At 43.2% G+C, this 18,632-nt stretch overlaps 1 protein-coding gene across 1 annotated transcript; it reads left to right on the forward strand.

Moving 5' to 3' along the window:
* The first annotated feature begins 635 nt into the window (after positions 1 to 635).
* On the forward strand, positions 636 to 3,857 carry LOC115135944 (L-rhamnose-binding lectin CSL3). The gene is made up of 9 exons (XM_029671196.2): positions 636 to 715; positions 994 to 1,029; positions 1,110 to 1,154; positions 1,295 to 1,430; positions 1,555 to 1,673; positions 2,931 to 2,975; positions 3,077 to 3,212; positions 3,290 to 3,397; positions 3,625 to 3,857. The coding sequence occupies exons 1-8, from the start codon at positions 685 to 687 to the stop codon at positions 3,393 to 3,395; spliced, it is 654 nt and encodes a 217-aa protein (XP_029527056.2). The 5' UTR covers positions 636 to 684; the 3' UTR covers positions 3,396 to 3,397; positions 3,625 to 3,857.
* The last annotated feature ends 14,775 nt before the right edge of the window (positions 3,858 to 18,632 follow it).

Raw genomic sequence — 18,632 nt, forward strand, 5'->3', positions numbered from 1 at the left:
AATATTCATTTTATTAAAGTAGTCCATTGTCTTCTATAATTTCTATGAGTTGGCAAACAAACTTAAAGGCTGCACACCATCACAGAGTGTGTTGTTTGAAAAGGTACTGTATGAAGCCAAAGTTGGCAATTTAATGCCACCTACAGTTATGCAGTGTTTGCTCAAGAGTATAATTAATTGGCTGATCCCTCCTGATTACCCGGATTGAATAATGGGGAGCGTTAGGCAGGATGCAACCTTTTGGAAGGTTCAGATAAAAATATGCTATATTGAACAAATATGTCTCCCCGACATGGAGATTATTAAGGAAATACGTTGTCTCTATTCATGAAATGTATATCTGCAATGCTCAAAGGTTTTGCGACTGAAAGTGGCCCGTGTGATTCTTCCTTAACGAAGAAGCTCCACCTAGATGGCTACTTTGTTGGAAGCCCTCAGTGGCAATGTTCATGCCAACATGGATTTCATCCATCTAGAGTCCTCTATCTAACTCCATGAGACTGACTCAATAGCCAGGTTTTGACCGGCAAACCCTGGCCCCTAATTGCAATGAGGTGCACCTGGAGACAAATAGATACACCTGGGTAAATTAAGACATGTCACATAACATAAATACCAGGTGTATTGGATATTCTTATCATCAGTTGCATTTTCTCTGTTAGTACCACTCCTGTGCCTGGCATCATGCGCATGTTGAGACTGACGGTGGTCACATGTGAGTATACAAAATCTGTATCTGATGCAGATTAGAATTTAAATATATATATTATATTTGTGAGTAAAAAGAAGTACATGTAATATGATTTGAGGGACATTCAGTTCCTTTTGGCCAAAAAGGTATTCAAAGCATGGAATATGAGACCAAATGCTGAACTTGACTATAATACACTTAGTATAACTGAAATGCTTGAGTATAGAGACCATTGCTGAGTTGTAGCTTCATGGTCCAAGTGCATATGATGTTGCTGAATGAGCTGTGTGATGTCGTTTCAGTGCTGGCTACAGCTTGCTGCACACTAACAGATGGAGGTACTGTATGTAATAATGATGATACTACTTAACCAAGCTAATGTGAGTGGTGTGTAATTCCTGTTTATTTGTCCTGGCAGCAATCAGCATCACGTGTGAAGGCTCTGATGCTTTACTGCAATGTGGTAAGCTAGTCCACACTGCTGAACAGTATACTCACTGACCACCTATGATCGTTTATACTGTAGATTAGCGTCACTAGCCCACACCATAGAGACCCATACTTGGCTCTCCTTCGTGCCTCACTGTTCTCCATCTCCCTCAGATGGAGGTAAGATCCATATCAAGAGTGCGAACTACGGTCGTCGTCAACACGATATTTGTTCTATTGGGCGCCCTGATAACCAACTCACCGACACCAACTGCCTCAGCCAATCCTCCACCAGCAAGATGGCAGAAAGGTACTAGAACCTGTAACTCCTTGGCTGTAGTGTAAACAACCACCAGCAAGATGGCAGAAATGTGCTGGAACCTGTTGTGTTTACCTGTATGAACTCATGACCTCAACATGTCTTTGAAACACAGATGCGGTGGGAAGAGCGAGTGTATTGTCCCTGCATCCAATTTCGTTTTTGGAGACCCCTGTGTCGGGACTTATAAGTACCTGGACACCAAATACTCCTGTGTCCAACAGCAAGAAACAAGTCAGTCTCAATGTGTGCTAATAATATTTAGTGGTGGGCACCGATATCCATATTTGGATTCGACGTAATGTCGGTATGACTGTGGCATGTTGGGATATTGTTTAATTCTCCTACCCACTTAATCTTGTAAAAAAGTAAGCTCAGCTGATTGCTAGAAAATGAATATAATGGGTTGGTTCCCCTATGGTACCAGCTTGTTAACGTTTGTTTCTCCAAGTGTAAACCACCCTCACCTGCTAACTAACCCTAGCAAGCTGTGGATATGCAACTTCTTTAGTTTGAGTAGCCTATAGGGAGGTCAGAGACCTGGCAGTGTGGTGCCAAGATGCCAAAGGAACTGGTAGTGGACTACAGGAAACGGGAGGGCCGAGCCCCTCCCTGCCAGGAGGCTAAAAGGATTGGTATCAGCCCTCTGATCCTGAATTCTACACCATTGAGAGCTTTTTGACTGGCTGCATCACCACTAGGTATGGCATCTGACCACAAGGTGCTACAGAGGGTATTGCGTACCGCCCAGTACATCAGAGGCCGCGCTCCCTGCATCATGATTTCGACACCGTGTGTCGGCAGGCCCTACATTGTCAATGACTCGCGCCACCCAAGTTATACTGGTCTCTGCTACTCCATAACAAATGGTACGGATGCACCAAGTCTGGAACCAACAGGACCCTGAACGGCTGCTACATCCCCCAAGCCATAACTGCTGAATGACTATCTGCATTGACCCTTTTTGCAGTAACTTTTTTTGACTTGTCTCATATGCTGCTGCTGTTCCGTGTTAAATTGACATATCTAGCTCAATTAGCCAGCAAGAACATGGAAGGGAAGTGTCTCAAGTTTATTTGATGCTTGTGCACTTAATCTGGTTTACCATGTTTCAGTGAATGGTAACTAGCTAGCGCAACTCCCACAGTTTTGTAGGGTTTATAGCCAATCTGACAGATGGCACAAACTGCACAGATTAGGTGTAGCGGGTTGACTTTATTTTTTCACCCGTTTAGGTCTAGCCAGCCAGTTTCCTTAAAATGTTAGCATTTCGAGAACTGCTCATAAAGGAAGTGAAACTACAAGGTAACGGTGGAAGATGACGCGCCTAACTTTTTGTACTTTGGTTCATGCTAACGAGTTTATAATGACTTTTAGAAAATGCACCTGAAATCAACTTTCCCTGGTAGTGCCCATCACTAACACTTCACCAGGCTAATGTATGTCTTAATTTGTCTGGCCGGTGGTGTAACTCCTGTGTTGTCTTTGCAGTAAGCAGCATCATATGTGAAGGCTCTGATTCTCAACTACTATGTGGTAAGCTGGTCAACACTACCGTACAGTTTTAATCGTGTGGTGACGTGTATATTAGTCACTAGCCCACACCAACACCAAGGTTTGTCCTTTCTCTTCCTCAGATCGAGGTGAGATCCGTATTCAGCGTGCCAACTATGGTCGTCGTCAACACGATGTGTGTTCCATTGGGCGCCCACATCAACAACTCAAAAACACCAACTGCCTCAGCCAATCCACCACCAGCAAAATGGCAGAAAGGTACTGAAACCTTCAGTGTGCATTTAGCTGTTGGAAGTCATTGGCTGTGGTGTTAACCTCTCCCTGTTGACACACAGGTGTGATGGAAAGCGCCAGTGTATCGTCAAGGTATCCAACTCTGTGTTCGGTGACCCCTGTGTCGGAACCTATAAGTACTTGGATGTGGCTTACACCTGTGACTGAATGTGAGTTTTGTATATGTGCACGTGACTGGGAACTAGAATTTGTTTTTTATTTTACTTTTATCTAACTAGACAAGTCGGTTAAGAACAAATTCTTATTTTCAATGACAACCCACTGTTCAGGGGCAGAACGACAGATTGGTACATTGTCACTTTGTACTTGCAACCTTTCGGTTACTAGTCCAACTCTCTAACCACTAGGCTACCCTGCTGACGATTTTGTCTTGCAGGATATCTTCCTGGGGAGCCTGGAGATGTGCAAGGCTTCTGGGATATCTTCATCAGGTTGTGCTGTTTTCCTCCAACCTTCAAATCAACTTCAATGACCACTGTAAACCTGTGTAGATGGTGCTGAAGCATTTCTTAAACAATTTCTGAACTGTGGTTGTTGGTCTGAATTAAATGAAGCGGCATGAAGACAATACTAGTTGCCACTTGTACATTAATAAATGTCACACCAATATTACTGAACATGTGTCCTTTATTCTCTCTTACAAGCTTTTCACCGGACTCATTTGTACCTGGGGCTAACGTGCCTTTGTCTTGATGTCTGTAATCTGTGCCCACTGTTAGGCAGTGGTAGGCAAGTTAAATACTCATTGTGATCACTTTCCTGACCACCTCAGGCGGTATGCTCTGGATGTTCAAACTATTTTAAATCAATTGTTCCCGGCTCTCAACTCACTGACAGGTAGTACTTATGACATCAACAACCTTAATGGTCCTAATTTGTATGCATCACCAGCTAATCTGGTCACAAAGCAGGCCAGGATGGGTAAGACACTTTTATATAATGTGTAGACCCTACAAACCTTGCTCGTTAAGTGTTTGGCTCATGAACCAAATGTTACCGTGATGTGTAAATTCAACCAGAGAGCTGCCCCTCAAGCATCAGATTCCACCCTGAGAAATCAATGTAATTCCATCCCATGCACCACCAATGAACAAGAAACATCCAAGCCAATATAACAGCAAGGCCAACGATGTATGGAACCGTGTCCATCTATGAGCGCTTGAATGAGTGTACGCATTTGTACAAACACCTGCATGGCATCAGCCTCAACTGTATCAACAAAGCCCCTCCGTGTCATTCACTGAGCCCCTCAGTGTCATTCAGTCTATCCTTCGCCCAGCAACTCCACTCCCCCTTATCTCCAATTCCACATGCCAAACCTCAGCTTCCCTTAGCCCATCCCACCGGTCTCTGCTGGCCAGACACTTTGGATTACTACGCAGCATATTTCAACTATGCTGTGATTAACATACCATTTCTATTGAATAGACTCTACAGGTTGAGAAAAAGATCTCCAACATATCTAGGGTCAATTTTAGAGCAATGTTTTGCATTTTCAACCATTCCTGAGAAGCTACTTGAGGGTAATACTAAAATGGTCAATTGATTCTGTAGTCTCTCAAATCTGCATTAGCTGGAAAGCACAAGTCTTGAATCAACTCATGCACCCTGTACCATGGAATCGGTAAATCAAAAATCTCTTCCCAACTCTTAAATGGCACATATCAACATCCTGGTCCTCATGAAACTGGTGTACATTCCTCTTTTTATTCCTCAACTTCTGATCATTTATATGGGGCAGACAGGCCACTTCCCTACCTCCTTCTGCTACCACCTGCCTCCATTTTTGGGGTAATGCTGTAATTAATTGGTTATAATCTTGGACTGAGTAGACCTTTCCATATAATTCTGAACGCAAATACCATTTTCAATTCAGCCATAATATTTGTTCTATATTTTCAGGGGGATGAAATTGAAATTGTAGCCAGCTCTGCAATGCTTGTTTGAAAAAGAGATACTTTGAAAAAGGTATCATTTGCAGTCAATCAAAAATGAGACATGAAATCTGTACACAGGCAAAAGGCTAAAAACAGTGAATTAGCTTTTCTTAGTAGTTTACTTGAGAACCATTTAGGGTTCAAATGAAACTTTTGAATAAGTGAAGATTCTAGAGATGTTTAGTGCTTTTATATTGAATAATCTCAAAACACCCAATTCATATTCATTATATAGCCAGCTAGTCCTGCATACCACCCATCATCCCACTGCTGGTTTGCTTCTAAAGCTAAGCTAAGCAGAGTTGGTCCTGGTAAGTCCCTGGATTGGAGAACAGATGCTTCTGGAAGTGGTGTTGGAGGGTCAGTAGGAGGCACCCTTTCCTCTTGTCTAAAACATATCCCAATGACAAAAGGCAGTAGGGTGCCGTCTTTTGGACGTTAAAGGGATGTCCTGACTCTCTGTGGTCACTAAAGATCCCATGGCACTGATCGCAAGAGTAGGGGTGTTAACCACAGTGTCCTGGCTAAATTTCCAATCTGTCCTTCATACTGTCATGGCCACCTAATCATCCCCGGTTTATAATTGGCTCATTCATCCGCCCTCTTCTACCGTGTAACAATCCCCCAGGTTGTTGCTGTAAATGAGTATGTGTTCTCAGACAACTTACCAGTTTAAATAAAAATATAGATAGGCACACTGTTTCTTGTCTGGTTTGTTGGTTGTTTTATATACTACTTCACCATCAGCACATTTTAAATATGAACTGCATAGTTATGTACAAGTTGTATTTTTTTAACGATCAAATACGTAATATTGTACACTTATCATAATTAGGTTTTAGTCCAGAGAGTCCAGAAAAGTTATCTTCAATGAGATATTGCAGGGATCTAGCTAGCAGATTAAATATAAAACTTGAATCATCGGCATACATGGATACCTTTGTTTCTAAGCCTTGGATTTATAATCCTCTAATGTTGCTATTTGATATGATTTAATAGCTAGCATTTCAATGGCCATAATGAATTGATATTGTGACAGCGGACACCCTTGTTTAACCTTTTTGGGATAGGGGGCAGCATTTTCACTTTTGGATGAATAGCGTGCCCAGAGTGAACCACCTCCTTCTCTGTCCCAGATGCTAATATATGCATATTATTATTAGTATTGGATAGAAAATATTCTGAATTTCCTAAAACTGGTTGAATGATGTCTGTGAGTATAACATAACTCATATGGCAGGCAAAAACCTGAGATAAAATCCAACCAGGAACTGGGAAATCTGAGGTTTGTAGTTTTTCAACTCAGCCCCTATTGAAGATACAAGGTGATATTAGTTATATTTCACTAGCGAAACCCCAGTCAGCTAGTGGAACCCCAGTCCTAGACAGGTTAAATCTTCTTCACAATTCAAAACACTCTGAGAAGTAGCCGCTATTGACTATTTTACACCTGGGGTTGCTATACAGTACTTTTACCCATTTCTAAGAGAATCACCGAAATTGTAAACATCCAGGCATTTTATGAATATATTTGTAGTCCGTAATTACCTGTAGACCCTGCCACATACGTCGCTTGTCTGGGTCATTGAATTGCGACTCCATTTTGTCCCTATACTGACATGCTGCTTGTTTGATTGCCTTGCGGAGGGAATAACTATACTGGTTATATTCAGCTTTATTCCCGACCTCTTTCCATGGTTGAATGCGGTGGTTTGCGCTTTCAGTTTTGCGCGAATGCTGCCTTCTATCCATAGTTTCTGGTTGGGGTAGGTTTTAATAGTCACAGTGGGTACAAGCTCTCCAATGCACATCCAAATAAATTCACAAACAGAGTCGGCGTATAAATTGATTTTATTGTCTGAGGCTTCCCGGAACATTTTCCAGTCCATGTGATCAAAACAATCTGAAGCGTGGATGGGTCAGACCAGCGTTGAATGGTTTTAGTCACGGGTACATCCTGCTTGAGTTGCTGCCTATAGGGCAGTATGAGCAAGATGGGGTCATGGTTGGATTTGCCAAAAGGAGGGCGGGGAAGGGCTTTGTATGCATTGCAGAAGTTAGATTAGCAGCAGTCGAGTGTTTTGCTCGAGCAGGTACGAAAGTCAATGTGCTAGTAAAATTTTGGTTTTCTTGTTCTCAGATTAGCTTTCTTAACATCCTCAGCTTCAATAAATGAGGCCTGAGGATATATTGTGGGGGGAGGTATACACAGCTTTGACTATAATCAAAGAGAATTGTCTTGGGAGATAATGCAGTCGGCATTTGATTGTAAGGATTTCTAGGTCATGTGAACAAAATGACTTGAGTTACTGTATGTTCATAAACCCCCGCCCTTCCACTTACCAGAGAGATGTTTTTTCTGTGGGCATGAAGAAACCCGACGGCTGTATCGTCTGACAACATATCCCGAGTGAGCAATGTTTCCGTAAAACATAGAATGTTACAATGTCTGATGTCTCTCTGGAAGGAAACTCGTGCCCTAATTTCGACCACCAATTACTGCATAATTTCCAAATGACTTGAAGCGAGGCGACCGTCTCTGTCTGCGCCATCTTTTGATCATTTAGCTTCCTCCTTTAAAATATAATTTTAGTAATGGACATTATGGAACAAAACAACGATTTATTGTGGAACTAGGAGTCCTTGCACTGCATTCTGATGAAAGATCATCAAAGGTAAGGGACTATTTATGATGTAATTTCGTATTTCTCTTGACTCCAACATGGCGGAGAAATATATTTACGTCTTAGCGCCGTTTTAGATTATTGCATGGTATGCTTTTTTTGTAACGTTTAAAAAAAATCTGATACAGCGGTTGCGTTAAGTTGTGTTTTCACTATAAAACATAAAACATTTTAAACATTTAAAAAATCGGACACGATGGGTAAATAGCGTGCCCAATTTCAACTTCCTGCTACTCATGCCAGGAATATAAGATATGCATAATATTAGTAGATTTGGATAGAAAACACTCTGACGTTTCTAAAACGGTTTGAATCTTGTCTGTGAGTATAACAGAATTTATGTAGCAGGCAAAACCCCAAGGACTAACCGTTCAGATTATTATTTTATTCTTAGGAACCTGTTTTCAGTTCCTACCACTTCCACTGGATATCACCAGTCTTTGGAATTTGGTTGAGGTTATTCTTTTGTGCAATGAAGAAGTAGGCCATTTGGGAACTGGGTAACACTGTTGAGAGTTGAGCAAGACGTGAAAAGTAGCAGGGTTTGTTATCTTCAGGTATTGAACACAGATAGACCAGTCTACAATTGATTGATTATTAACGTTTAAAAATACCTAAACTTGTATTACAAAAGTAGTTTGAAATATTTTGGCAAAGTTCATAGGCATCTTTTGAAATATTTTGTAGTGACGTTGCGTTTTTTGGAAGCTGTTGTTTTCTGGATCAAACTCGTCAAATAAATGGAAATTTGGATATATATGGACGGAATTAATCGAACAAAAGGACCAATTGTGATGTTTATGGGACATATTGGAGTGCCAACAAAAGAAGCTTGTCAAATGTAATGCATGTTTTATATTTTATTTCTGTGTTTTGTGTAGCGCCTGCAAGATTGAAATATGCTACTCTCTTTGTTTACTATTGGGCTGTCATCAGATAATAGCTTCCTATGCTTTCACCGAAAAGCCTTTTTAAAATCTGACATGTCGGCTGGATTCACAACGAGTGTAGCTTTAATTAAGTATCTTCCATGTGTGATTTAACCCTTTCATGCGTGAGTTCCAAATATCTCTAACGGTCGCCCCAGCGTGAGTTTTTTTATGCACGTGATGTTAGAATGTTCTCTCCAGTCCAGAATGTGATTGATACGTAACAGTACATTTTATCTGCGCTGCCCTCAAACTAAAGCACGCAGCCTGTTTATATTTATAGGTTTTTTTAACTTCATTTTCTAACAAGTTTTTACTTTCTAAAAAACTGTTTGAATTTAGGTGTGTTCAGCCTCCTCATTCATTCACATAAAAATAGTCATTTTTACTTTTGCGGATAATACCATTTTTGGGACATTTCTGACACCGACAAAATTCCCCAAGCACTTCCCAATTGTTTGTGCAGTTCACGTCTGCAGACATTTGCTCATCACCCGTCAGAACAGGATCTGCACACGTGTTCACATTTTCCATTCCACATTTCTATTGTAGCGTACTGTATGTATGGAGCATAATATATTTGTGTATATTCTTTATCCCCGCGGACACGTGAGGAAACGTTACTCATTTTATAACCTTTATGGTGTTATAGTCAATCGTGCTTATGTAGCCAGATTATTCTATTAGCTCTGTAAAACAATGCTAAATGCGTCAGAGAAGTATTATCTTGTGTTGCATTTTGAAGGTACCATGGCCTTATGTCTCCCAAGTGGTGCAGCGGTCAAAGGCACAGCACATCAGTGCTAGAGGCGTCACTACAGACTCCCTGGTTGAAATCCAGGCTGCGTTTCTATCAAAGTAAGTGCCTTATTATGTTATAATAGTTATAATAATAGTTTCCGTATGCCGTTTCTGCTGTAGCTGTAGATCATAATATATTCCTTATAACTGCGGACACGTGAGGTAACGTTACACATTTTATAACCTTTATGGTGTTATTGTCAATCATGCTTACCTAGCTACATTATTCTATTAGCTCTGTAAAATAATGCTAGTTGCATCAGAAAACTATTAGCTTGTGTTGTATTTTGAAGCTACCCTGGTCTTATGACTCCCAAGTGGCGCAGCGGTATATGGCACTATATCTCAGTGCTAGAGGCGTCACTACAGACACCCTGGTTCAAATCCAGGCTGTATCACAACTGGCTGTGATTGGGAGTCCCATAGTGCAGCGCACAATTGGCCCAGCGATGTCCGAGTTTGGCCGGAGTAGGCCATCATTGTAAATAATAATTTGTTCTTAAATTACTTGCCTAGTTAAATAAATAAATAATATGACCATGGTTTGTTTATTTGGTCTATTCAGCATAGATCTGTTCTGCCCTGCCTTGCCCCCTTGTGGAGCTCAAAAGTTAGTTTCTTACTGTTATAACTCAAATCTGTGATTTTGTCAATGCAATAAACTATTTTTTATAGCAGTGTTTATTATGTTACTTCTTTGTAGTATTGTTTTATTGCTATATCCTTATATTGTATTCTAATGAATAATTCCTCTTTATTCTGTACTTTCAGAAACTAGAAACATTATTTGCCAATAATCATAACTGGAGCTGGACATCTTTGGAGCTGAAGATTGAGGACAGCTTTTGTATGCTAACGTACACTCTTTAACAGTTTTACTGGATGAAAACACAGCAAGAAAACACATATGCCAATATGTAATAGTCATCTATTTTATTGCAATATTGGTAGTTGGTTCAACAACTTGTTTTACTAGAGGACAAAAAACTGAATATGCATAACCCATATTTAATATCCATGCAGTGACTGAACAACAACTGCATTTCCACCCCCATCTCTAAAGGCATAGTATCATGGCAGGTCACCTGTCAGGTCAGTCAGTCACTTATTGCTGCAGATGTGCTCAATAATGCTTGAGCATGTGATTCTCCTCAAAGCATGGTGAAATACATAGAGGTGTATCACAAGCTAAACACATGTATTTTGTCATCTTCCTCTGCTTACTTCTCCTGGCGCCAGACAGGCAGACTTTGCAATGCCTCCGTGTGAGACTACCTTGAGAAGCAGTTTGAGGGACTTTGCAGGGAAAATGTCGTGCAGTGAGGCGTAGGGGATTGTCTGCAGCAGGACGGCCCCCAGTGGATGGGCGCCGAGGGGTGTGGTGCTCCTCTAGCAGCTCTCTCATGAGGTTCTCTCTGTATTTTTGGTAGGTAATTACTTTACCTATGAGGGAGTGGGGAGGATGAGGAAAGTTAGAGGATGATGAGGCAGTGGGTAGGTAGGTGGGTGAGATATTGTCACTATAGTTGCATAATGGATTTGTATGTGAACTGTACATCCAATTACAAAAATACCTTGTTCAGTAATCATCTCACCTGTTAGTTGGCGGTGAACTATGCTGCCGTTGAGGACAGCAGTGTCGATCAGATGGAAAAATATCTTCTTATACCACTTGGTCATTTTCCGAGTGCATTCCACAAAGCTGTTTATCATGTCCGCCTTATCCACGTCCCCCATTTTGAGGTTATAATCAAGCACACAATCTGGTTTGATCAATCTCTCTCCGGTCAGGTGGTCCACCTTCCCTGTGGCCGACATGGTTGCTGTATGGACAGTGGAGAGGACATGGACGTCTCGCTTGTCATGCCACTTTACTGCCAGCTGTTGACCGTTCTCCTGGAACTCCACCTCCCCTCTCTGCATCTTGCTGCATCCGAATGCCGGCATCCCCTTCCGGTTCGACCTGACTGTGCCACAGGCCCCTGTGCTGTTGGAGAGCAGATGCTGGAAGAGTGTGGGACTGCTGTACCAATTGTCCACGTACAAAGTGTGTCCCTTGCCGAGATGAGGAGCCAGCATGGTCATCACCACGGACCCTGACACCCCAAGCCCCTCATAATGTTTGATGTCAGTGGTGGACCCTGTGTAAACTATAATGTCCTGGACAAATCCTGTCTTCACGTCGCACATGACAAAGAACTTGACTCCAAACCTGTGCCTTTTGGAGGGAATATATTGACGGAACGCCAGCCTACCTTTCCATAACATCAGGAACTCATCAATGCATAGGTCCTTGTATGGCACAAAGAGCTGACCAAATGCTGATGTCAGGCTGATAAGAACATTTCCTATTTTGTGTAACGGGTCATTTAGGTTGGCAGTAGCATTGTTGACGAAATGCATGCATCGCAGCAGAACTAGGAAGCGATCTTGGGAAAAGAGGGTGGCAAAGAAGGGAGTTGCAAACATAGGATCTGTGCTCCAGTATTCTCTTAGGGAGTTCTTCTTTACTATCCCCATGAGAAGGACTGTCACCAGGAAGGTATACATTTCACTAATTGTGGTTGTCACCCATTTAGTGAGTTTCCCCCTCACTCCTGGCTCTCTCTTCTCCTGTAGCTCTAAGGCATAGCGATTGGTCTCCTCAACTATGTCTCCCACCAGCTCCTCTGTCAGAAACAACTTGAAGCACTCTGCCTCAGTTGGAAATGGCAAGGGCGTTGCACTCCAGACTGGGACTCATCAAAGCAAACAGCAGGGCCAGGAGGGGTGAAATGACTGGTGGCCTTCCAGCTACCACAGAACTCCTGTACTTTATCCACTGTCGGTCTGCCTCCATCACACCAGCATCTTCAAAGGGACATGGTACTTTGTCAGTGGACAAGGGAAATTCAGATTCAGGGTTCTCAATGGCTACAAGGTTGGGGGGCAGCTCCTCACTGTAAGAATCTAATTCCTGAATTTCATACTCAGACTCATTGTCAGAATTTTAAAAAATCTCCAGAATTTCCACATTTGTGAGTTGTCTCCTTTTGAAAGACATTGTTAATCCTACAGTTTAGCTCACTAGCTACATACATAAACAACACTGAATGGCCCAGAGTGGGAGGTTACGTGGTTGACTGCCGGCACGCGCCACTTGTATCAATAAATCACTATCAGAAAATGTTTTGTGTGGCAATTATTTGTGTATTTACGGTTTTATTCACATGTTTCAATTCTAGGTGACAAATCATGCATTCCGATTCTTGCACAGATTGTAATGGGCACATATTATGTGTGCAAAATACTTTTTTGAAGGTTGTACTGATTATGATGAGCTAAGCTAATTCCAGCTGTGTAGCCATGTTTGTTGACATACAATGCATTCTGGGATTCACGTCTGTTTGACCAAAGATGTTATAACAAAATGAGGTGAGTAAGAGTTCACAAATTTTTTGAGGACTTCCAGAAATTAATGGTGGGATGTGAACGACGGTAGATGACACACCCCTTCAACATGCATACTATAAACAGACCAAACTCATCTCGTCTTCTCTTATTATCTTCGGTTTCTGTGAGGAAAAAATGCATGGCTGCGCGCTGAAACTAATCGTCGGATTACTTTTCGATTTCTATAAAGTGTTTTACCTAGTTATTTTGATCAATGGTGAGTTCACCCGTGATGTGATTAATTATATATTGCTATTAGCTAATTCATATTGTAGTTTATGTCAATTCAAATCAAATTTTATTTGTCACATACACATGGTTAGCAGATGTTAATGCGAGTGTAGCGAAATTCTTGTGCTTCTAGTTCCGACAATGCAGTGATAACCAACAAGTAATCTAACTAAGAATTCCAAAACTACTGTCTTATACACAGTGTAAGGGGATAAAGAATATGTACATAAGGATATATGAATGAGTGATGGTACAGAGCAGCATACAGTAGATGGTATCGAGTACAGTATATACATATGAGATGAGTATGTAGACAAAGTAAACAAAGTGGCATAGTTAAAGTGGCTAGTGATACATGTATTACATAAGGATGCAGTCGATGATGTAGAGTACAGTATATACGTATGCATATGAGATGAATAATGTAGGGTAAGTAACATTATATAAGGTAGCATTGTTTAAAGTGGCTAGTGATATATTTACATCATTTCCCATCAATTCCCATTATTAAAGTGGCTGGAGTTGGGTCAGTGTCAATGACAGTGTGTTGGCAGCAGCCACTCAATGTTAGTGGTGGCTGTTTAACAGTCTGATGGCCTTGAGATAGAAGCTGTTTTTCAGTCTCTCGGTCCCAGCTTTGATGCACCTGTACTGACCTCGCCTTCTGGATGATAGCGGGGTGAACAGGCAGTGGTTCGGGTGGTTGATGTCCTTGATGATCTTTATGGCCTTCCTGTAACATCGGGTGGTGTAGGTGTCCTGGAGGGCAGGTAGTTTGCCCCCGGTGATGCGTTGTGCAGACCTCACTACCCTCTGGAGAGCCTTACGGTTGAGGGCGGAGCAGTTGCCGTACCAGGCGGTGATACAGCCCGCCAGGATGCTCTCGATTGTGCATATGTAGAAGTTTGTGAGTGCTTTTGGTGACAAGCCGAATTTCTTCAGCCTCCTGAGGTTGAAGAGGCGCTGCTGCGCCTTCTTCACGACGCTGTCAGTGTGAGTGGACCAATTCAGTTTGTCTGTGATGTGTATGCCGAGGAACTTAAAACTTGCTACCCTCTCCACTACTGTTCCATCGATGTGGATATGGGGGTGTTCCCTCTGCTGTTTCCTGAAGTCCACAATCATCTCCTTAGTTTTGTTGACGTTGAGTGTGAGGTTATTTTCCTGACACCACACTCCGAGGGCCCTCACCTCCTCCCTGTAGGCCGTCTCGTCGTTGTTGGTAATCAAGCCTACCACTGTTGTGTCGTCCGCAAACTTGATGATTGAGTTGGAGGCGTGCGTGGCCACGCAGTCGTGGGTGAACAGGGAGTACAGGAGAGGGCTCAGAACGCACCCTTGTGGGGCCCCCGTGTTGAGGATCAGCGGGGAGGAGATGTTGTTGCCTACCCTCACCACCTGGGGGCGGCCCGTCAGGAAGTCCAGTACCCAGTTGCACAGGGCGGGGTCGAGACCCAGGGTCTCGAGCTTGATGACGAGCTTGGAGGGTACTATGGTGTTGAATGCCGAGCTGTAGTCGATGAACAGCATTCTCACATAGGTATTCCTCTTGTCCAGGTGGGTTAGGGCAGTGTGCAGTGTGGTTGAGATTGCATCGTCTGTGGACCTATTTGGGCGGTAAGCAAATTGGAGTGGGTCTAGGGTGTCAGGTAGGGTGGAGGTGATATGGTCCTTGACTAGTCTCTCAAAGCACTTCATGATGACGGAAGTGAGTGCTACGGGGCGGTAGTCGTTTAGCTCAGTTACCTTAGCTTTCTTGGGAACAGGAACAATGGTGGCCCTCTTGAAGCATGTGGGAACAGCAGACTGGTATAGGGATTGATTGAATATGTCCGTAAACACACCGGCCAGCTGGTCTGCACATGCTCTGAGGGCGCGGCTGGGGATGCCGTCTGGGCCTGCAGCCTTGCGAGGGTTAACACGTTTAAATGTCTTACTCACCTCGGCTGCAGTGAAGGAGAGGCCGCATGTTTTCGTTGCAGGCCGTGTCAGTGGCACTGTATTGTCCTCAAAGCGGGCAAAAAAGTTATTTAGTCTGCCTGTGAGCAAGACATTCTGGTCCGTGACTGGGCTGGGTTTCTTCTTGTAGTCCGTGATTGACTGTAGACCCTGCCACATGCCTCTTGTGTCTGAGCCGTTGAATTGAGATTCTACTTTGTCTCTGTACTGACGCTTAGCTTGTTTAATAGCCTTGCGGAGGGAATAGCTGCACTGTTTGTATTCGGTCATGTTGCCAGACACCTTGCCCTGATTAAAAGCAGTGGTTCGCGCTTTCAGTTTCACGCGAATGCTGCCATCAATCCACGGTTTCTGGTTAGGGAATGTTTTTATCGTTGCTATGGGAACGACATCTTCAACGCACGTTCTAATGAACTCGCACACCGAATCAGCGTATTCGTCAATATTTTTATCTGACGCAATACGAAACATGTCCCAGTCCACGTGATGGATGCAGTCTTGGAGTGTGGAGTCAGCTTGGTCTGACCAGCGTTGGACAGACCTCAGCGTGGGAGCCTCTTGTTTAAGTTTCTGCCTGTAGGCAGGGATCAACAAAATGGAGTCGTGGTCAGCTTTTCCGAAAGGGGGGGCGGGGCAGGGCCTTATATGCGTCACGGAAGTTAGAGTAACAATGATCCAAGGTTTTACCACCCCTGGTTGCGCAATCGATATGCTGATAAAATTTAGGGAGTCTTGTTTTCAGATTAGCTTTGTTAAAATCCCCAGCTACAATGAATGCAGCCTCCGGATAAATGGTTTCCAGTTTGCAAAGAGTTAAATAAAGTTCGTTCAGAGCCATCGATGTGTCTGCTTGGGGGGGATATATACGGCTGTGATTATAATCGAAGAGAATTCTCTTGGAAGATAATGCGGTCTACATTTGATTGTGAGGAATTCTAAATCAGGTGAACAGAAGGATTTGAGTTCCTGTATGTTTCCTTCATCACACCATGTCTCGTTAGTCATGAGGCATACGCCCCCGCCACTCTTCTTACCAGAAAGATGTTTGTTTCTGTCGGCGCGATGCGTGGAGAAACCCGTTGGCTGCACCGCATCGGATAGCGTCTTCCCAGTAAGCCATGTTTCCGTGAAGCAGAGAACGTTGCAGTCTCTGATGTCCCTCTGGAATGCTACTCTTGCTCGGATTTCATCAACCTTGTTGTCAAGAGACTGGACATTGGCAAGAAGAATGCTGGGGAGTAGTGCGCGATGTGCCCTTGTCCGGAGTCTGACCAGAAGACCGCTACGTTTCCCTCTTTTTCGGAGTCGTTTTCTTGGGTCGCTGCATGCGATCCATTCCGTTGTCCTGTTTGTAAGGCAGAACACAGGATCCGCGTCGCGGAAAACATATTCTTGGTCGTACTGATGGTGAGTTGACGCTGATCTTATATTCAGTAGTTCTTCTCGACTGTATGTAATGAAACCTAAGATGACCTGGGGTACTAATGTAAGAAATAACACGTAAAAAAAACAAAAAACTGCATAGTTTCCTAGGAACGCGAAGCGAGGCGGCCATCTCTGTCGGCGCCGAGAGTTAGAAAATATGACTGCTTGTGTTGGGTCAATCTTTCCTCAGCGCTAGGACAAATGTAGCCTACATTTTTCTGGTTAGGATGATTGTGTTATGCTATATTTACTTCTGTGAATATCTGAACGATGCATCCAAAAATAAACTGCTGACTGGACATAACTTTGTAAGGACTGTGTTTGTGTAAATAGTTTCTGAAAAAAAGTGTGGCCAGCTCAAACGCTGATTGTTGCGTCATTCGAAACTGCCGTTCTAAACGAGCATTCTAAATGAGTGTTCTAAACACACGGGTGTGATCATACGCTCCAGGGACCACTGTAGAACGATCACATATCATTATGTGCATGTTACAAGCTTTAGTTAAAGTGCTGTAACACCTAACAATACAAAACAATAAACACAAATCCCCAAAATGTTAATAAAGGAATTAAGAAATATCAGAATGAGCAATGTCAGGGTAAAAAAAAAAAGAATAAAAAATAAATATATCTACAGTATATATACACTGAGTATACAAAATGACATAGACTGAACAGCTGAATCCAGGTGGATGCTTTGATCCCTTATTGATGTCCCTTGTAAAATCCACTTCAATCAGTGTACATGAATGGGAGGTGATTGAGACATGGATCAGCAGGACTCTGTGTAGTAAAAGGGTACAGGCCAATTTTCAAAATATGTACAGTAGCCCCCAAAAAATGGTCTGATGGACTTCTTCAGCTAACAGTCCGGTGTGCTCTGGACAGCTAGCGAGCCACGGATTGCAGGCTAGCAGATGGGCATTCAGGGGACGTCGCGACAACGGAGCCAGTTGAAACCCCCTCGGGCGGATTACGTCAGTTGTCCAGTCGTGATGGATCGGCAGGGCTCCATATCGGCAATTAAAGGGGTCCAGGCCATTTGGCAAAATAGGTATTGTAGCTTAAGGAGTGGCAGATTGACCTCTTCACCTAGCCGGGAGATGGGCCTAGCATAGGCTAGCTCCAGGCTAATTGGTGGTTGCTTCGGGACAGAGACGTTAGCCAGGAGAAGCCAATCGGATAGCAGCTAGCTAGCTGTGATGACCTAGGTAAAAAGGTTCAGAGCTTGAGGTAGGAATCCAGAGATATGGAGAAAAATAAGCCCGATTTGCTCTGGTTTGATATGTCCTTGCTAAAGGTAGCTGATGACCACTAGCATTGGCAAGCTGACTACTAGCTAGTTAGCTGGCTAGCTTCTGTTGGGGGTTCCGGATCAAATGTAAAGAAAATAGCAGAATCATACCATACCACCAAGCTTGGACAATTGGTCTCAACCCCGCCCTTTGCAGCTGGGCAGACGGGCCGACCTCGGGTGTGAAGGTAGGCAACAACACCTTCACCACGCTGATCCTCAAGACTGTGGAACAACAAGGGTGTGTGCTCAACCTCCTACTGTACTCCCTGTTCACCCATGACTGAGTGGCAACTCAATCATCAAGTTTGCTGACAGCAGTGGTAGGCCTGATTTCCAACAACGACAAGACGGCATACAGGGAGGATGTGAGGACCCTGACAGAATGGTGCCAGGAAAATAACCTCTCCCTCAATGTCAACAAAACAATAGAGATGATTGTGGATTACAGTAGACAGCAGAGAGAGCTAGTCCCCATCCACTTCTACAGGGTCGCACTGGAGAGGACGAAAAGCTTCAAGTTATTCGGCGTGCACATCACAATCAACCTGAAATGATCCATTCGTAGAGAAAATGTGATGAAGGCGCAACAGCACCTACTCAACCTCAGGAGGCTGAAGAAATTTGGCTTGTCCTGTAAGGCCCTCGTGAACTTCTACAGGTGCACCATTGATAGGATCCTGTAGGGCTGT

The sequence above is a fragment of the Oncorhynchus nerka genome, unplaced genomic scaffold, assembly GCF_034236695.1.
Source record: "Oncorhynchus nerka isolate Pitt River unplaced genomic scaffold, Oner_Uvic_2.0 unplaced_scaffold_1461, whole genome shotgun sequence".
Taxonomy (NCBI): domain Eukaryota; kingdom Metazoa; phylum Chordata; class Actinopteri; order Salmoniformes; family Salmonidae; genus Oncorhynchus; species Oncorhynchus nerka.

What these genes read in the sequence shown, in the direction of transcription:
- LOC115135944 (XM_029671196.2), top strand. Translation starts at nt 685, where the DNA reads ATGCGCATGTTGAGACTGACGGTGGTCACAT. An exon ending in GAGACTGACGGTGGTCACAT is followed by an intron (nt 716 to 993) that starts GTGAGTATACAA and finishes ATGTCGTTTCAG; the next exon opens with TGCTGGCTACAGCTTGCTGC. An exon ending in TGATTCTCAACTACTATGTG is followed by an intron (nt 2,976 to 3,076) that starts GTAAGCTGGTCA and finishes TCTCTTCCTCAG; the next exon opens with ATCGAGGTGAGATCCGTATT.